General features: G+C 45.7%; 3 protein-coding genes across 4 annotated transcripts; all 3 read right to left on the bottom strand.

Moving 5' to 3' along the window:
• Positions 1–48: 48 nt before the first annotated feature.
• LOC119560016 (C-1-tetrahydrofolate synthase, cytoplasmic) lies at positions 49–7,315 on the bottom strand. Its single transcript, XM_037873305.1, is given in 7 exon segments — positions 49–455; positions 524–577; positions 579–2,362; positions 2,708–3,179; positions 3,567–3,777; positions 3,835–3,906; positions 7,188–7,315. Coding segments are annotated over 7 exon segments (2,907 nt in total). The 5' UTR covers positions 7,259–7,315; the 3' UTR covers positions 49–212.
• Positions 4,701–5,988, bottom strand: LOC119560042 (probable methyltransferase-like protein 15 homolog). Its single transcript, XM_037873348.1, has one exon. It carries the CDS (start codon positions 5,835–5,837, stop codon positions 4,752–4,754), a length of 1,086 nt encoding a protein of 361 aa, XP_037729276.1. The 5' UTR covers positions 5,838–5,988; the 3' UTR covers positions 4,701–4,751.
• Positions 7,316–7,695: 380 nt separating the features above from the next.
• LOC119553707 (protein Skeletor, isoforms B/C) lies at positions 7,696–18,462 on the bottom strand. Of its 2 annotated transcripts, XM_037864296.1 has the most exons (8): positions 18,096–18,462; positions 15,222–15,725; positions 14,245–14,504; positions 13,277–13,376; positions 10,973–11,749; positions 10,669–10,862; positions 10,187–10,603; positions 9,872–10,056 (listed from the first exon to the last, which is right to left on the bottom strand). In XM_037864296.1, the coding sequence occupies exons 1-8, from the start codon at positions 18,154–18,156 to the stop codon at positions 10,018–10,020; spliced, it is 2,352 nt and encodes a 783-aa protein (XP_037720224.1). In that variant the 5' UTR covers positions 18,157–18,462; the 3' UTR covers positions 9,872–10,017. The 2 variants fall into 2 exon arrangements, with proteins under 2 accessions (XP_037720216.1, XP_037720224.1); XM_037864288.1 differs by having other exon boundaries at positions 7,696–10,603.
• Positions 18,463–19,015: the final 553 nt, after the last annotated feature.

Raw genomic sequence — 19,015 nt, 5'->3', positions numbered from 1 at the left:
ATTTTACCGTACAATTACAAAATTATGATATCTTAAACAGAAACACCATTAATCGTCATGAATGTATTTTAGTATACCAACTGTAACCCTTATCTCTATATCAATTTATATACAATTTAAATCGCATAATTTCTTAGTATTTTGAAATTTTGAATTGTAAATTTTGGAATTAGCGGGAATCTTCTCCTTATAACCTTTGTCCAGAGCGCAGTCTAAAAAAGCCCCTCGATTTGTCCGGTTTCCGTGTTCAGATCGATGTCATATATGGCCGGACGGGTGGGAAGACCCGGCATTTTGGTGACCTCACCGCACATGGCGACCACGAAGCCGGCTCCAGCAGAAACGTACACATCCTCCACGTCCAGAGTGAAACCTTTGGGGGCGCCCTTGATCTTGGCATCGCCCGTAAAAGATCCGGAGACTTTCGACATGCAGATGGGAAGGTTTCCAAAGCCCTATAACCAGAGAAAATTAATTATTAATAAATAGATTGTATTTATTATAAAATGTGAGCTGGACTTACCGCCTCCGTCAGCCGCTTGACTTTCTCCTCGGCCGCGGGCGAGAGCACCACCTTTTCCAGCACCGTACATTGTCGTGGCGATCTTGTTCATCTTGTCCACCAGCGGCAGATCCAGATCGTACAGCAGTCGGAACTGGTTGCCCTGCTCGCAGGCCTTGATGACTGCATCGGCCAGCTCCACGGCTCCGGCTCCTCCGTCCGCCCAGTGGGTGGAAACCACGGCGGCGAAGGCACCAGCCTCCAGAGCAGCTTTCTTGACCAACTCGTGCTCCGCCGGAGTGTCCGCCGAATGAGCATTCAGGCTCACTACCACAGGCATGCCGAAGGCCTTGCCGTTGGCGATGTGCTGCAGCAGATTTGGCAGCCCCTTCTGGACGAGCTCCAGGTTCTCCTCGGTGTACTGCTTATTTAAGGGAGCTCCGGGGGTGACGGGTGCTCCGCCTCCGTGCATCTTGATGGCCCTAACGGTGGCCACAAGCACCATGGCGTTCGGTTTGCGTCCGGAAGTCCGGCACTTGATGTTGCAGAACTTCTCCATGCCAATATCCGAACCGAATCCTGCCTCTGTGCAGACGAATCCATCCTTGCCCACCAGCTTAAGGCCAATTTCATCGGCGATGATGGAGTTGCAACCGTGAGCAATGTTGGCAAAGGGACCAGCGTGCACCAGCACTGGATTTCCCTCCAGCGACTGCATCAGGTTGGGTTCCAAGGCATCTTTGAGAAGAACAGCTAGGGCACCAGTTACACCCAAATCGTCGGCGGTTACGGGTTTGCCTCGTTTGTCAAAAGCCACCACCATATCAGCCAATCGCTGCTTCATGTCCTCCAGGCAACGGGATAGCGCCAGCACAGCCATGATTTCACTGGCCACCGAGATGGAGAATCGGGTCTCCCTAGAGATTCCCTTCTCGGTTGGTGATTGTCCAATGGTAATGGTTCGCAGATAACGATCATTGATGTCCACAACACGCTCCCACATGATGGTCTCGGGATCGATGTCCAGCCGAGCAAAGGATCCGTACTCTTCTTCAGTAAGAGTATCAGGATCGGTCTTGGAAATTCCCAGTTTCTTGAGGCGGCGCAGCTGAATGGGGCTGAAAGTTCGCTGACCTTTAACCTTGGGCACCAATCTATCGTACAGGGCCTTATCCTTTTGGGTGTTCTCGTGGAAAATGCGGGTGTCCAGTTGGGCGGCCAGCAAGTTATTGGCTGCAGACACCGCATGGATGTCGCCTGTCAGATGAAGATTGAACTCCTCCATGGGAATCACCTGTGAGTAGCCGCCGCCAGCAGCACCTCCCTTGATGCCGAAAGTTGGACCCTGGGAGGGCTGTCTGAGAGCAGCAACGGTGTTCCTCAGCTTGTGAGATCCCAGAGCCTGAACTAAGCCCATCAGCGTGGTTGTCTTGCCCTCCCCCAAGGGAGTGGGTGTCATGCCGGCCACCACAACATAGTGTCCCGTCTCCTTATCGGCCAGACGTTCCAGCACCGACAGAGAGATCTTGGCCTTCTTGTTGCCGTACAGGGAAACCTCTCGCGCCTGCAGACCGATCTCCTTGGCCAGCACGGCAATGTCCTTCGGCCTTTGGCCACGGGCAATCACAATGTCGCTGGGTACGGGACGCAACGGCTTCAGGGGCAGCGGTTGCAGAGCCCACTCACTCCTGATCAGACGCTCCAGGGATCGGGCCGCCGAGCGCACAGTGTTCTTCATCAGCATGGCCACCGTCATGGGTCCTACGCCGCCGGGCACGGGCGTCAGATGTCCCGCCACCTGGAGAGCCTCCTCGTAGTCCACGTCCCCCACCAGCCGAGTGCCACTGGCCCTGCTGGCGTCTGAAAAGGATCGAGGAGCAGGTTAGAAAGTCTCAGTTCTAAGATCGGTTCACCCCGATCGGGAGCTGTTCCCTAACTAATTCTCGAGAGCATGATTTTTGAAAACAAAATCATTTCTTATCTCCGAGGGTTGGGAGACCCAGCAGGGGGTCAATCGCGTTGATAAGCGATTGAGGGAAAATCAGTAAACAAGTGGAATAATTTTCCAAGATAAGGGGAAAATATGAAGACAAGTCAATCGAAAAAAATGTGAAAATCTCCTATAGCATATCTTAAAAATAAGTCTGGAAACGGATCGGCTTAAAAGGTTAAAAACCTATTCCATAAAAAGCTATCATCACTTGCCTGGCTTCACATTGATGCCGCAATCAATGACCACTGCTCCTGGCTTTATCCACGATCCCTTGACCATCTCAGCCACGCCGATTCCAACCACCAGGATGTCGGCAGTTCGGGTGATCTCCTCCAGGTTGCGAGTCTTTGAGTGGCAAACCGTGACCGTGGCATTGGCCCACTTAAGCAGCTCGGCGGCGGGAGTGCCTACGATCTTGCTGCGACCCAGGACAACAGCCCTTGCTCCGGCGATCTCCACTCCAGAGCGACGGATGAGCTCCAGGCATCCCCACGGTGTGCAGGGCAGGAAACCTCCAAGATCACCGATGGCCAGACGACCCTCGTTCACAGTGTGCAGACCATCAACATCCTTTTCCGGAGAAACGGCGTCCGTAATACGATGGGAGTCTATGGGAGTGTCGCAGTCCAGGGGCATTTGCACTATGATACCATGCACCCTCGGATCCTCGTTCAGGTCGTTAATCTGCAAGGGAATTAGGGTTCATTAGTAATTGGTTTAATGTTTTTGGAAGTCTTTAATGAGGGTCTACCTTAAATAGAATTATTTATAGAAATAAATTAAATTAGTGAAAACTCTTCCTATCATTCCGATAATTTTATCTGATTAAAATATGTTTTTTTTAATCTAACCATACAATTATGTGTTACGACACTGTTCTAAGACTCTGTACTTATTAAAAGATTCAAAAGTATTCGAAAAAGAAAACTATTTAAATATATATAGTACTCACATAACTTTCATTTCTTTTCAAATTCAGTCAAGTATGGAAAATTGAATTTTTCAGTCAATCATTACAATCATTACACATTGTATGGACCATTGCATAGCCCTCTTCAGTGGGGTACTCACCTTATCGAGCAGTTCCACCTCGGTGATGGATCGGGGCAGCTGGACGTGGGCGGCATCGATGCCGATCTCGGTAGCCGCCTTGATCTTCATGCGGATGTAGACGTTGGAGTCCTCACGTCCGCCTACCTGAACGATCCTCAAGCCGGGCACAAAGTTTGCCAATTGCTTTCTAAAACCCCCCACATCGTTGCTCAGCTCCTCGCGAATAGATCTGCGGATAAGGAAGTGTAAAGTAGGGATCTATAAACCGAAAGTTAAACCCACTCACTTGGCCACCGCTGTGCCCGATATTATCTTGGCCCCGCTCATCTTGATCGCCGGCTCTGCTTTCCACTCTCCGCTAAAAAAACGTAAACCCGTAAAGTACTTTAGTCCGGAAGACCGAAAATTTTGCCTCACTAGCCACGCCAACTCGGCTCGCGCAATCCAACTGAGCGGAGTGCTCCGCGGACACCCCTATCTATAGCATACATAGGTACTTTGCCCCTGCCCCTCTCTATTTTTTTAATCCCGCTCCCTTATCAGGCGCCTTTTAGATTATCGGTTTCGGGTTTCTCGCGGGTCACATCTTGCGATTGGCAACCGTGAACAGCACCGGCTGACGTATACAACCCAGCAGATCCAAGATCCACAACATGATACATCTCTGGGAGAAAAACAACCGCAAAAATGGGATTGGTAAACATATACCATGGCTATGATTGTGGAAAATTGCTGGCAAAAGTATTTTCCATATCAAATCCGTATACAGTGATATGAAGCACTTGAAGTGGCACTCAAAAGTTCAACAAGCTCATAAAACATATGGACTATGGAATCAATGAATGAATTGGAAATCAATACATTTTAAAAACGCACTTAGTTTTTAAGAATTTTATCCTGATAACAGATTATAATTAATCAAAATGTTTAGAACCTTAAACCAAAATCGATTCCACTGTACCAACATACCTCTCTACCTGGCAATTAACAACAATTTCCTAATCTAACTAAATAAAAACCATTCTGCACGAGAACCACAAATAACTCTGGTAAATAGATAAACCAGTCCTTATCAGGTGCCAATTGGTTGGACAGATAAGCGAAGCAGTCCAAACATCCAGAGCATAAAGTGAAATAGAGAGAAACATAGGCTTTGAGAGGGAAAATATTTGGACTAGACCGAGCGAATTTATTGACATGCGTTTAGTTTGTTTTGACGGCTGCTCTCAGCTTGGCGGATCGACTGCGGGTATTCCTGGCCACCTCTTCGGCATCTGGTACAATGACATGGCGATGGAGCTGCTTCCAGTTCTTCTTGGTCAGCGATTCTAACATTTCCGGATCGTCTATTGCATAGTGACTGGAGTACTTCAGGGGCAAGGCATTGGCGGCTCCCGCCAAAACATTTCCATTGATGTGACGCTTCACGATGGTGTCCTCCAGCGAGTGGAAGGTGATGGTCACTAAGCGACCATCCTGACGGAGGATTTCATTGGCCAAAACCATGCCGTAGTTTATCTCATTCAGCTCATTGTTCACAAATATGCGGATCGCTTGGAAGGTCTTGGTGGCCGAATGGGCGGGTCTTCGAAGCTTGTCTTTCCTGGAACCCCCGTCCATGATGTTTTCTACTATATCCGCCAACTGCCTGGTGGTCTCAATTTTGAAGAGTGCATTGCGTGCGTCTATCAGCCCTCTGGCTATCTTCTTTGCTGCTTTCTCCTCGCCATATGTCCGCAGAATCTTGACAAGATCGGCTTCCTCCACGTTGGCCAACACCTCGGCAGCTGTAACGCCTCCGCTTTGGCCACCATCCATTCGCATGTCCAGCGGTCCGTCCCTGGATATGGAAAAGCCCCGGACCGCCTCATCGAACTGCATGGAACTGCAGCCGAAATCGAAGAGCATTCCGTCCACCGAGTTCTTGGCCAAGCCATGTTCTTTGAAAAATTTTGGCAAATCAGAGAATTTTCCCAGGAGGGGAATCAGCCTGCCCTTGTATTCCTCCGACTCGCTCATCTCGCGGGCCAGCTGGTGGGCCACTGGATCCCGATCCAAGGCGTAGACCTTTGCCTCGGGACACTTCTCCAGTAGACGCCGCGTGTGGCCACCAGCTCCGAAGGTCATGTCGAAATAGGTGCCTCCGGGAACGGGTTGCAGGTAATCAATGGCTGTGTCGCAGAGGACGGGAACATGGGGAGGAGGAGCTGCAGCCGTCTTCGCTTCAACAGAATTAAGCCTCAATAAATCCAGTCTCAGTCTAGTCGGGATTAGAAGTCGCTTCATCATGATGCTACTTCTTTTTGGTGCCCGCTCCCTCGTTGAGATATTGCAGGAACTCGGAGCTCAAGACTTGGCTGCACTGAGCGGCTGTTAATCCGGTGGCTGTGGATTCGTAGGTGCGCGGATACTTCTTAGCGTAGACGTTGTTGCAAAGCCTCTCCAGAGCTTCGATCTGGCGGTCCAGCCCCTTGTCCGTAGCTCCGCCCTCCAGACTGGTGAGCTTGGTCACCTGCTTGCGAATCTGCTCGCCGAGATCCCTTTTTTTGGGTTAGAGGAGAGAGGGTTTTATTGGCATTGACTTTGTGAAGTGGATGTGTGTGTGTTCTGTGGCGGATGTTCGTTCCATGCGGCGCAGCTGGTTAGGAGGTTCGTTCACTTTTCTCGGAAGTGCGGGTTTGGCTTGGAAAACCACTTGAGTGGTGGGGTAATTGGAAACCATAAATAGAGTTAACTGACAGGATAGCATATGTGACCATAACTCTGCCTTGGTGAAAAAACTTTCCGCTAATTAAAACTTATTCCATTTTCGGAACATGAAAAATGCTCTAGACAGACATAAAAACTTATAAGCTGTCTAGAAAAATGATATTTCCTAGTGAAAATCAACCCTCAAGATGGCGAAATAATAAAATCTAGAGTAAAACAATTCAAAAGAACTAAAAATAAATAAAATAATGAATTCAAGATAATCTTTATGAGGCGTTTAAACTTAAAAGTTCCATGTGGCCTTGTAATTATCCGCAGATCATTATCAGCACGATTTTTCTCTAGAAATCCAGCCTTTTATTGAAAAGTATAATATTCTATTTTATTAATACATTATACAAAACCAAAAGGAGTAAAAAACTTACTCAGGGTCAAGGCCCAAAAGAAAATCCACCGGCTCCAACTGATATGTGTATTTTGAAGCCATTTTTTGTTCGCGAAAACAATTAAGTTAAGAAGATATCGAATGATCGGAGAACTGGTAAGACAATGCAAGCCCTGTTTAAGCCAAGTAAATCAGGTAACTGAAGTCCAAGATCCAGAATTGACCAGGCCAGAATTGGCGAAATAAAGCCCACATAATCCACACATCTTTGAGTCAGCTGGTGTGGAACCTAAGTTTCTTGGCGCGCAGGCAGATGAGAAAACATTGTAAGCGAATTCCACCCACATTTTCATATTGCCAAACCTATAAACTTATAAAACTGATAAGCCACATAGCGAGCAAACATTGGCATGACTCTAGATTGCATTTAAATACAAATAATATGAAATCGTAACAATATTTACTTGTTAGATAATCCAATGTGTTGCGCCGACAGAACGAACATTCATGATTTTGAAGTATTTCGATGCCAATTTATAGCTTACCTGCCGATTTTTGATTTCTCCGCTGGCCACTTTTCAAGTACTTTCAGGAATCTCTGGTACTGCGCCGACATAATTGTTTAAGCATAAAAATTAAAATTAAACAAATGGCAGCAGCGCTACCAAAACACACGTTCTTGATAGAGGTGGAACAAAATTCGATATTTAATCGATGCTATCAAATGGGGCATTCCTTAATCGCACGAATTGTTGAATATTTATTATTGTATGCAGGTTCTATTGGCACAATTTTCAAATTCTGCTAAATACATAAAATTTTACACTGTGAGTATGAAATAATTGTTGATCAAAAATAAATATGTACTAAGGTTATTCTTTCCGAACGTTCTTATAAAAAATACGGAAAAATACCGAATATTATCGACATATCGATTACATTTGGCGCGCTTTTCAAAAATATATTTTATTAATCATTTAGACTGTTTATTAAAAAAGTTTGAAAGAATTAAAGCTTAACCTATTTTATTTAAATCCGACAAACAAAGAGAACTCAGATTAATTCTTGGTTTTATTTCACAACGACTAAAATGCGGCTTAGACACAATCGGTTAGCTTAGCTAATAAAATTCATGCGTTCGTTTAAAATTAAGAGCATCATAATTGTTAAAAGAAAACTACGGGCTAATACAGGTTTACGAGTAAATGTAACGTGGTTATGAGAGTACACCCCAAAACGGTTAAATGCTAGTTCTTGCTTATAATTTCGCTACTGCTGATCGATCCTACGCTCTTCGGCCCTCGGGCTTCAGGAGCTGCAACTTGGTGGAAATGGGTCTCAGCGATGATGAGGACAATGGCGATGAGGACGATGACGATGACGATGTCGATAGGGATGTGGATGTACCCGGCGATGAGGAGTACGGATAGATGGTGCTGCCACTGCTGCTGCTGGAGAATCCGGGAGTGGTACTGGTTCGACTGAATGGAGCTGGATGAGAATACTCCGAAACGGGTTGTGGCTCTGTACCACGGAATTCCTGCGGCAGCTCTCCTCTAAAGATCCCAAATTGCGGTGTGGTTCGGACAAGCTGCTCCAAGGGAGTTAGCCCATACTGAGCATGTCGCTGGTGGACCCCACCAATATCCGCTGCATCCAATTTAGGTGGTAGAACCAGACTACTGTCCACCACCGACTTGCCATCGAAGGTGTAGAGGGCTCCACTTGGCAGACTGGAATGGGGAACCTTCCGGTTGTCTGGTGGCAGGTAGTAAGTGTCAATCCGCTCCGCAGCGGCTGCCACTCGGTCATCCATTTCGAGTTCCAGCTCGTCCGCATATATGTCTTCTTCATCGGGTCCAAAGAGGTCCTCCAGCAGTTCGGATTCCGGTTTCTTGGTAGTCGAGCTTGGGATCTCTTTTGTAGTGGTTGTGACAGCCTTCTTGGTTGTCTCTTCTAAAAGCTCCTCATCATCTCCAATCGGCATGGGTTCTAGTCCCAGCTCCTCTTCGTCTATCTCCTCTCCAAAGAGTTCATCCAAGGTGGGCTTTCTCAACTCCGAAGCGGAGGGCAGGGCGTGCTCCAGAGCTGCAGAGGGTAATCTCAAAGCCGATGCCGTGGGACTAACCTCCTTTACATTAACCCTTAATATCTTAGAGGCATTGGTACTGTCCAAGGGAGATGGTATAAACATGGGTTCGAAGCTTTGAGTCTCACTGCCACCTTGTTGGGCGGTCAAAAATAGCGTATCCGTTTCCATCACCTCATCGATTTCGGTGCCAGGATCCTCGCGACGATTGGCAACCTGTTCGATGATCTCCTTGGGCAATTGCACCCCCGTGCCATCGGTTCTCATGATGGGTCGGAATCCGCTCTCCACGATCACGGTGTCGGGCTTGAAGCCCTGATTTACAGCAGGACGCATGCTGGCGATTTCCTCCTGAGAGGGTTCCTTAACCGGAGGACGTTTCACCAGCGGCATCGTGGTTGTGGTTGAGCTGGTTATGGAACTGGAACTAGGCGTTATGGGTTTTGGATCCCCTTTTCCACCTGGCTGATTGAAGAAGGCCGTGTTTTGCAGAGAACTCTGTGGTTCTAGGTCGACATAGGGTACTGGAATTTTGGGTTTACCCTTGACCTTGAGTCGTTCTCCCTTGGCACTTAGTCCGCCCAATCCTCCGCCCAGTTCCGTGGGTTGTCCCAGGAGGAGAACAGAAGCAGCAAGCGGTTGCAGCGGAAACGGTTTCTCCTTGACGAAAGGCTTGAGCAAACCGGGCACCGGCTTCCTGTAGTGACTTACAATCAAAGAGGGCTGCTGTTGCAGCAGGACAGGATGCTGCGGATGCGGATGCAGGTGCGGATGTTGCTGCGGAAGCACTGGCCTTGAGGCCGGAACCTTCTTGATGGGTGCGGGGAAGGGTCGACGACCGGGCAGCTTCACTGGATGGAAGAGCGGTGCATTCTGCGGCGGACGAAGGAACTCAGAGAGTCCAATGGTTTTCTGTGCCAGTGCTGGAAGATTAGCGGTTAGATTGTGGTGATGCAAATGGAGATGCGGATGCGAATGGGGGGCATGCTGCGGATGGTGGTGCAGGCGATGCAGGGGGTGCGGGGGATGGTGGATGAGAAGGGGACCACTCGCGAAGATGGGTAGCTTCAGTGTGGCAGGGGATGGCGATGCAGATGGGGATGGGAATGCGGATGCTGATGCGGATGCGGGTGGAGATGCATTCGGCTTGTGGGCATGGGTCTCGCCCAGCAGAATCTCAGGGCGCGAGTTGATCTCGGTCGGGGTCACGTTCGGTTTCTGGTGCGGATTCGGAATCGGGTACTGGTTGGGATGGTTGTTGGGATGGTTCAGGTTCGGGTTCCTCATTAGGCTCTCCTCGAGAGCCTCAGCAGCGCGGATGCCATCTGAAATCAGTTTGGTTATTTCCGAAGATTTCGTTATTTCAAAACTCAGTTTGGGCGGTGTTCCGTTCATATTGTGGTTCTTAATCAAATCGGTTTGGTGCTTCAATAAAAAATTATCGTTGGCGCTGACCTTGGTTTCGTGCCGAACGGACGCCTCGCCGGCGTAGTCCTCGTGCACGGGAGCCGGTTCCGCGGCGGTGGATTCCGCCGGCAGCCGGATTTCGTGGCGTTCCGAAGCAGATCCCTTGAGTCCACCGGCTTCTGAGTCACAGGCATCGTGGACGTGGATCTTCCATCCCAAATAGCGGTGGGTGAAGCAGTGGTAGTATACCGTGTCCGGTGTATTTCTATCCGGTTTCCAGCTAATGACGCCCGGCTCTCCGGCGTCGCACTTGAGGGTCAAAGTGCGCTGATAGGCGCCAAATGACTGATAGTCATCAGCCGGAGGACCCTCCACGTCTGGCGTCCAGTTGCAGAGGCGGCCCACGCCGGTGGGCGTGACTTGGCCGGAACGGGAGCGATGCACTCCGGCGTAGATGCGAACGGCCTGCAGAGGAGTTTTATATACATATGTGAACAATCAAAGATCATCATCAGGATTAGATAACTCACCTTTTTCTCCTCCTCGCGCTTGTGCTCGTATCCTCCCACAGGATCGTCACTGATGTAGAATGGATGGTACTTGGCCGGAATGTCCGGGTTGTTGCCGCCCTCCACCACAAAGGTGTAGGTCCTGCCACGCACTACATGGATCTCGGGAATCAAAAGTCCGTTGATGTACCACGAAATTCCCCAGCCGACATGGCCTAAGATATACAAAAATATAAATATTAAGTAAATAGTGATACGAGTATAAGCAAATAGTTTATTCCGCTTTTAAATTGAGTACAACTTAGAGGGATTTTAAAAGACCCACCTGTGATTGCTGGATAGCCGTGCTTTCCTCCCGTGGGACCCATCTGGGCGTAGAACACTCCGTCCTCCGGCTCGTGGCACTGGATGGCTGGTATGTCCCAGGCTCCGTTGCTGTTCACGGGCTTTGGAGTGGGCACTGGACGCCTCTGGGTGATTATGGCCGTTTCCTGGCGCCTCTGTGGCGGCTGGCGATGTAGTGCCTCCGCCCGATTCTCATAGAACTCCTCGTCGGGCTCCACATTGGGCCTTCCCGCTGGCGGGTAACCAGCTCCGCCGGTTGAACTTTGGGCAGCCGGAGCGGAGTCCTCCTGTTCCGAGGAGTTGCTGCCAGGACGAGCACCTTCGGGCAGAGGACAATTCCACTTGGGCTGGCGACCAAACTCGATCTGATGGAGGTGCTTATTGTAGAACGTGTGGAAAGAAACCTCGCGGTAATCGTTCAATGGTCCAATTGCCCAGACCACCGATTCCGCTTCTGTAATCGAGATGGGCAAATCCAAACGATCCGTGGCAGCCAGAGATCTCTGGTAGGTCACAATCGAGTAGCCATTCACCATGGCAGCATTCAGCAGGCGGATGGAGTTGGTCTTTTCGGAGATCTTGGTGTCCGGGCAGGCGCCACGCCCACCTGAGCACTGCGCCTTGCCCTCCAGGAAGTAGTCCGTGGCGAATCCGTTTCCGGTCTGGGGATCCACCCAGGCCACCACAGCATCTGCGCCAATCATCTGGGAGATGTTCTTGCTCGGCGAGATTCCAAAGGACATGTAGTGGTTCGGTTCTGTGGATGGACATAAAAATGGTAAGAGATTTTCGAAGAATTCGGTAGAAAACTTAGGGACAAGCTTGATTTATCAATTTGATTGAGACAAATAAAAATTATAAATAAGGGTAAAAGAAATTTGGAATATGTGATTTATCCGTGGACATTATAAATATAATTAACATAAGTCGCTTAGATATTTTCAATCTCGAAAACAACAAGTTGATTGGAATATTTTCATGTTTATATTTTGACTGCCTTCAGTTTGAATATTTAATGCGTATTAAATTAAATTTTAATGTATAACAAAATTTCTAATTCCTTTCTCGAGTGTAGTAAAATTCTACGGGAAGTGCTGGGTGCCCCGCAATCAACGAAAGTTGATCGCCCCAATTCTGGCTTGGTCAACCGGTCGGCAGGCATTTTCCCGGTGAAAATTCCTGGCGGCATTCTTAGCGGTTGCAAATTGCCCAGCTTGGAGTAAGACCAGTGGCGAATGGAATGGATATGGATATGGCCAAAGTATGCCCATGGTGTGCTCGTGATTGCAGATGCAGCCAGCAAATCGCTGCCATCCATTTGTCCACCCCAGCCCCATCCCATCCCATCCCAGCCAGCAGTCGCGTTGCGCAATAAAACCAGTCGTCATAATTCGCAACTTGTTATTCTGCCAACGATGCTGCTGCCGTGGATATGTGGCTGTGGATGCTGCTGATCGGTCAATTTGGCTGCTAACTGGATTTTATTGTTGCCTCCCTGCTAACTGTACTCGATAAAATGTCAAAGCATCATAAATCAGCAGCACCAGCAGAACATGCAGCATGGCAGCATGCTTTTGGCTTTTTGCCGAGGGCTTGTCAACAAGTGGGATAGGTCGCATAAAGGGATTTGGGTCACTAAGCAGGCTGCAAAAATTCCCAATACGCTCAGTTTCTTTTTAATGGACTTTTCTGCACTCCCTAAAACTTAACCACATTTTTTATCTCGTAAAAAAAAGCTGTCGTAATTTTCTAATATTAAAAAATGGTTTTTATTAAAGCCAGTTGTTATAAATACCTAAACTACCTACCTACCTAAACTACTATACCTACCCGATGAAAGGAGATCTTAAATAAAATATAAATTAAATAAATTTGACATGTAAAAAAAGAGAATTTGATTCCAAAAAACATTTAGAGTTTATACGAAAAGCTCATAAAATACTTTTTCTATGTCCATATTAAAATGTAGTTATTTTGTAAAAATGCGTAAACTTCATTTATAAACAAAATAAAACTTATTCCCATAAAGAAATTGATTCTTCAAATATATCTAATTTAAAATACCGATTATTAAAAATCAAATATTTGTTTAATAACCCATAAAGTTATAAAATTAAGTATAATCTTTCTATATTTTTTTTTAGGCTGAAAATCGTAAATGTTTTTTTTTTTATATCCAGCTTTAATAAAGCTTCAATTAACACAAAACAACGCTTACAGAAAAGTAACAATTTCCGTATTTTTAGAACCACTTAGCACCCATAAACCTCAGACCCTGACTTACCCAATTTGGCCACCAACTGGACCACGATGCTCTCGCCGGCCACCGCCCAGCGAACCTCGAATGCCAGATCGTCGTAGAGCACCTCGCAGTTGAGCTTCGACTGGAAGAGATTGGTTTAAGGGAAGGTTCGATTGGATCGGAAACGGAAGCGGAAATGGAATAGGATTTGTATTTGTATTTGGTTTTGGATTGGACAATGTGCGGTGCGAGTGTATGTGCGTGTGGGTGAGGATCTTGGGGTTCGGAGGGGGAGGAGAAAGCTTTGCCAAAGTCAAAATTTTGAGGATACCCGAAATGTTTGCATTTTTGTTTTGCTGTATTCGAAAGATATTTGCTTTTTGAATGGTTTATATTATACAAAATGAAAAATGTTTTTTGATTTCGCTTGGGGGTTAGTAGATCACAGGAATATGTATGTGTTTGTGTTTGTTTTTCCTTTTTTGGGATTTGCGTGTTTTGTTTTTGTGTGTGTGCGGTATGCGTGTGTAATTGTTTGTGTGCTGTGGGTTTTTCAAGGTGGAGGAACAACTAGGATTCGGTCCCACACAGATTTCATTTTGTATAAGACGGGGAGCTCCCGGAGCTCAAGCAAAAGCTGATCAAGACAACAAAACACAAATAACAAGCAGGTGAGTATTACATAGACACATATATTATAGAATGTGTTGCACATATGTATGTATATAAGTATTTAAATATATATAGATATATTTTGGATCTCTCCTCCGCCGTCCGTCCAGCTTACAGTCTAGGAATTTCCGGTCACGACTCTCGTAATGCCGTAAATGCCGGATCCGATTCGAATCGATTGATAAATATTTTGCATATAGACAACAATAAATACGATTGCATAAATAGAGTTACACACAGTTACACCCATCTACCGCGATCAGCGATCACTAATCAGCGATCAGTAGTAGTAATCAGCGCTGCAGCTCGCTTAAGATCTGGCTGGGGTTCTTCTTTACCTGTGGACTGATGCCGAGCATCTTCAGCGAGGGCGGCACATTCAGGCCCTCCGGCAGGCGAACATGGCCGAAATCGACGGTGAAGGCCTCGCACCAAACGCCAAAGTGGCCGATATCGAAGATGGTCAGATCCTCGGGCAGGGTCAGCACAATGGTCTTGCGCTCGTAGCGACGCAGCGGGTTCTCCTTGCCGTTCTCGTCCGGAATCCTTAGGCCCTCGGAAGTGGGCCGCTGGCCACGACCCACCCAGAATTTGGCATCTGCAAATTATAGTCAGAGAAACTTTTAAAACTAGCCTAATAAAAAGGATAGATAAATGGCTTATTAAAAAAAAAACACAATTATACAATCCGATCTTTCTCCTTTTTCAGGTTTTAGCTCATTATTATAATGCATACCTATGACGAAAGCACTTTATTGATCCAGTATAAATTTTGTTCATTATTGATTTTTAACACAAAGATAAAAGTTTAATGTGAATTCCCCTAAATTGAAAACATTTTGTTATTAAATAATGCAAATAATTATTGAAGCGTAAATTTCCAGTACTCGACAAAATTATAAGCCTTGCAAACAACTTCCAATTTGCTTCAGAATATTTGTTTGTTGATTTTAGGTAAAGCTAAAAACGAAAAGTTTAACTAATATTTGTTTGTTGATTTTAGGACATATTTTGGAGTGGGTAATTAATGTGATAATAAGCTTTAGACAATAAGTATCTGTGATGCTTTAAATTACTACTTAAATTTATTTGGATCCACTAGATAATAATCGACTATCCAGTCCTACTCTACAAGATATTATTTATTAAAATTTATTATTAATCCAGTGTTTCGCCCTCATAAATTTGACTGTGTAATTGATTGTAGTATAAATAATTTTTAAATGATATTTTAAGACCGTATTATTTTTATAGCTCGTAACCTTCTAAACTAAATTCCGTATCTTTTTATTATTATTTTAGATGTGGTACCCACCTGGAGCCTCCCCGTCGTAACTGAAGTTGGGCACCAGCAGCGTCTGGGCGTCCACGATGACAATGTTGTCGGAGGACACTCCATGGACGCCCCTCAGGGCGTTGATCTTCTGCGGCCTCGGGAAGTCCAAGTTGGCGGGAATGGAGACGTCGCCGAAGTTCACGGCAAACTCATCGCACCACACCGAGAACCACTTGATGTCGCGCAGCGTTTTGCCCTCGGGCAGCGACAGAGTGACGTCCTTATTCCGGTAGCGGCGGGTCAGGGAGGCGGTTCCGCCCCTTTCGTCCCTCAGCCGGGCGGCGCCCTCATTACTAGGCTTCGCCGTATTGCCCACATAGAAGTAGGCCGCCGGCGCCTCGCCATCGTAGTTGAACTTCTTGATGAAGATGGTGCGCGAGTCCACGGCGTACACATCGCCGGAGACTCCATGGTGCAGGCGGGTCAGGGCTCCGATCTTCGTGCCATAATACGGATAGGCAGCGTCTCCAAAGCTGGCCAAACCTGCAAACACAAAAAACATTCCGAAGAATCGGTCAGGCAAGCGGCCAAAACAAAAGACTTAGGCAACAAACTTGGCGCTAGCTGAGTCAGTGGGCAATGAATACACACACGAAATCTCCGCAGCCACTTAGCGACCACTTAATTAGTCGTACACTGGGGGAAAAGCCACTAATTTACATTGTTTAATATTCATATTATACAGAGAAGTGATATAATTTAATTCTCACAGGTATACTTCCCATTAAAAAGGGCTAACAAGAAATTTGCATTATATTAGTGATACTTTGCAACATATCCTCTATATCACTATATAAAAATCATATGTTTTAATTTAATTTTATGTAGAAATTGTGATTTTTAATTTTCTTAACTGACGATCTAAAAATTAAGTGGTAATTTAACCATCTATGCTAATTGTTTATTATTTCTACGACTAGTATTGAAACTAAGATCTTTTCAGTGCTTTTAATTTCCATGCCGACGGGTTCCAGGCAAACAAATAAACCAAAACAATCAAATCAAACACAAATCTACGAAAGCGGTGTGTCATAGCCAAAACTCGATCGCCGTCTTTGTTCTTGGAGCACAGGAAGTTTCGGATTTACGGATATACGGCAAATAAATTTTGAATACAATCCGAAAATTCGTGAGGCGTGTAACACCAAAACAAAAGTAAAGAACGAAAAAACAAAAAAAGCTCCTAGTCTTAATGGGAACTAATTCTCATTAGGAGATGAATGGTTCTAAGCCGACTTTAATGGGCCAACTTTGTTGGCTTTGTGGGCTGGCGAATTTCGTTTTGAAAAATTCCCACTTCACCTTCACAAACTTGGCCGTTGGCTTTGGCTTTTCTTGTTGTTGTTGGTAAAATTCAATTTATCTGTGTTTTATTACAATCTTTTTGTTGGTATTGTTTGTGCTTTGTTTTTTGCACGGGCCATAAACACGTTTGGTTTTTTTAACTGCCATCAAATGGTTTGTCGGGGCGACATGGTCGCCATGGCCTGCAGTTATTTTTTATTTTTGACACAACCCGATTGGTTTTTTTTACCCGCTGGCCGGTTCACTTTTCCGTGGCCATGGCTTCGGCTGCTCCAAATTTTGCGCAGACGCGGACGAGTCTTTCTCGTTTCTGGCCAGAATCTGGCCAGTTTTTGTCGGCCACGGTTCTGAACTGAACTGATCTGCCCAGCCGATTTCCGCCTGGCTGGCCCAGAATCCATATCCCATCATCAATTTGAAGCTCTGTGGGGCCAATTGCGAGATCGTATGCAAAATGCCAAAGGTGTAATTAAAAGCAATCGCAGTCTTATTAATGATGATCGGGCCAGAGTCAGACGGAGCCATTAGGCAAGCACAGGCACTCAACACTCAACTGTTGGCCAAGCTAACCCATCGAACTGGTTGGGGGCAATTGCCAATCATCCGAAGCGACTCGTATTGCAAAATCAATAGATTCCAAAAGCATATAATCGCACACGAAAAGAAATAATTTAATTCGAAATATTTTCAAGCCCATATATATATAAATGCTCGATATCGGGATATTCATTGTCCATAAACAAATAAGAGTGTAATTATTCAACTTGTATTGGCATTGATTTCACACTTGTAAAAATTTATCTGGATCTTTGGTGAACCAATTCGTTTTCGCATTGATTTGTTACTTGTAAAAAGTTTACTTGCGATAATGTTTTTATTAGTTCGGTTTTCAGATGAATATCATTTATAAGCTGAAGAAAATAAGTTTATAAACGAAAATTTCATGCGGATTGCTTTTTTTATTTTAAAATTAAATCCAATTTCCTTATTATTTTTTAATTCCTAACTTTTTAACAAGTTATAAAAGTAATTCTACATCAAATCGATTCTATGAAACCCTCTTTGTTATTCGCACCGACTGACCAACCCAGAGACCTACTTTCCCAGCGGATTTTCCAGTCGCTAGGAGGTCTCCAAAATGGTATCAAGGAAACATGTTAGCAATTTATGCAAATCTCCGGTGAAAATGCTAATGCAGTCCGTCAGTGGGACAATTGTGGAGTTGGTCAGCGGTTCAACGGTCAGCGTGATCATAAAAGCTGATGAATATTCAACTGGCTGGCTGGCTGCCACTGGCACCGCACTCACAAATGATGATATGTATATACATTGGATTCGGAATCGGATTCGGATTCAGATTCGTAGTCGGCATGTCATTGAGATGTGTGTGGGCTCATTGTCTGGGCCACAAATACAGGCCACTAATCTAGTTTCTGTATCTCAGCATCTGTATCTGTTTCTGTATCTTTATCTGCAGCTGTGTCTGCATCGCTATCCGTTCAATTTGCATCACAATGGCACTTATAAATCATTGCCCGGGGTACTTACAGCTTAATGCGGCCAATAGGCCAAATAGCAGCAGCCAAGGTTTATCCTTCATTGCCAACATGGCTAACGGTGGCTAACGTGTGTGTGTTTCTGGGGTTTCTATATTTTTTAATATTTTATCTTGATGGTGTTTTGCCCTAAGGCCTGATTTTATTTTAATTTATTACGGCAGGATGTGCTTATCCTGATAATAACACACACACACACACACTTTCTGGTTAACCTCTGGTTAAGAGATAGAGTTATGCACTCGCGAATCGATTTAAAATTCGTATCGATCCAGGGATCTGTGTTTTCGAAGGGGTTCCACTGAGATTGAGATCTCGCGACCGAACGCAACGAACTCCAAAACCGCACTGATCGCCAACGACGCTGCGTCTGCGCTGTCAGCGAAGAGTTGAAAAACTTTCGGACCCGCTACCGCTGCTGCTGCCTCGGCCTCTGCTGCTGCTGCCTCCTCTCCGCTCCCGCTCTCTCTGCCGACGCCGGCAGAACTGTTGTGGGTCTGGTTTTGCTACCAATGTTGCTGCTGTTGCTGGATGTTGCTGTTAAACTGTTGATATTGCTGCATCTACAGCTGATGTTGCTGCTGTATCATTAAAATTCTTCTTCCCAAGTTGTCTCTCAGGTGTTGCTGCTGTGTCTTCTGTCACTTAATTGCCCAAAAATATTGTTTGTTTTAATGTTGCTGTTGTGACTTTAGATGTTGCTGTTGTACTATTGAAAATGCCGTTTATGAAGTTAGTGGGTCCTGTTTCTAAGATTGCAATATCTAAAACTTATGCTGCGGCTCCTTGTACAACTATTAATGTTGCCAATGCAATTGATATTTCTGCTGCTGATATTGCTATTCTCACTGTTGATGTTGCTGGTGTTTTTCTAAAATATTAATATTTTGGATCTTTGTTGCTGTTGTGCCA

This window comes from Drosophila subpulchrella, chromosome 3R (assembly GCF_014743375.2).
Source record: "Drosophila subpulchrella strain 33 F10 #4 breed RU33 chromosome 3R, RU_Dsub_v1.1 Primary Assembly, whole genome shotgun sequence".
Classification (NCBI taxonomy): Eukaryota; Metazoa; Arthropoda; class Insecta; order Diptera; family Drosophilidae; genus Drosophila; species Drosophila subpulchrella.
Note: the sequence above shows the minus strand (reverse complement) of the source record. Positions and strands in the feature narration are given on the sequence as shown.

Excerpts from the sequence above, each read along its gene's own strand:
- LOC119560042 (XM_037873348.1), bottom strand. The coding sequence starts at position 5,837 with ATGATGAAGCGACTTCTAATCCCGACTAGACTGAGACTGGATTTATTG.
- LOC119553707 (XM_037864288.1), bottom strand. The coding sequence starts at position 18,156 with ATGTTGGCAATGAAGGATAAACCTTGGCTGCTGCTATTTGGCCTATTG. Across the intron at positions 14,505-15,221 it reads TTACGACGGGGAGGCTCCAG|ATGCCAAATTCTGGGTGGGT; the intron begins GTGGGTACCACA and ends TATAATTTGCAG. Across the intron at positions 10,604-10,668 it reads AGCGCGAGGAGGAGAAAAAG|GCCGTTCGCATCTACGCCGG; the intron begins GTGAGTTATCTA and ends ACTCCTCTGCAG.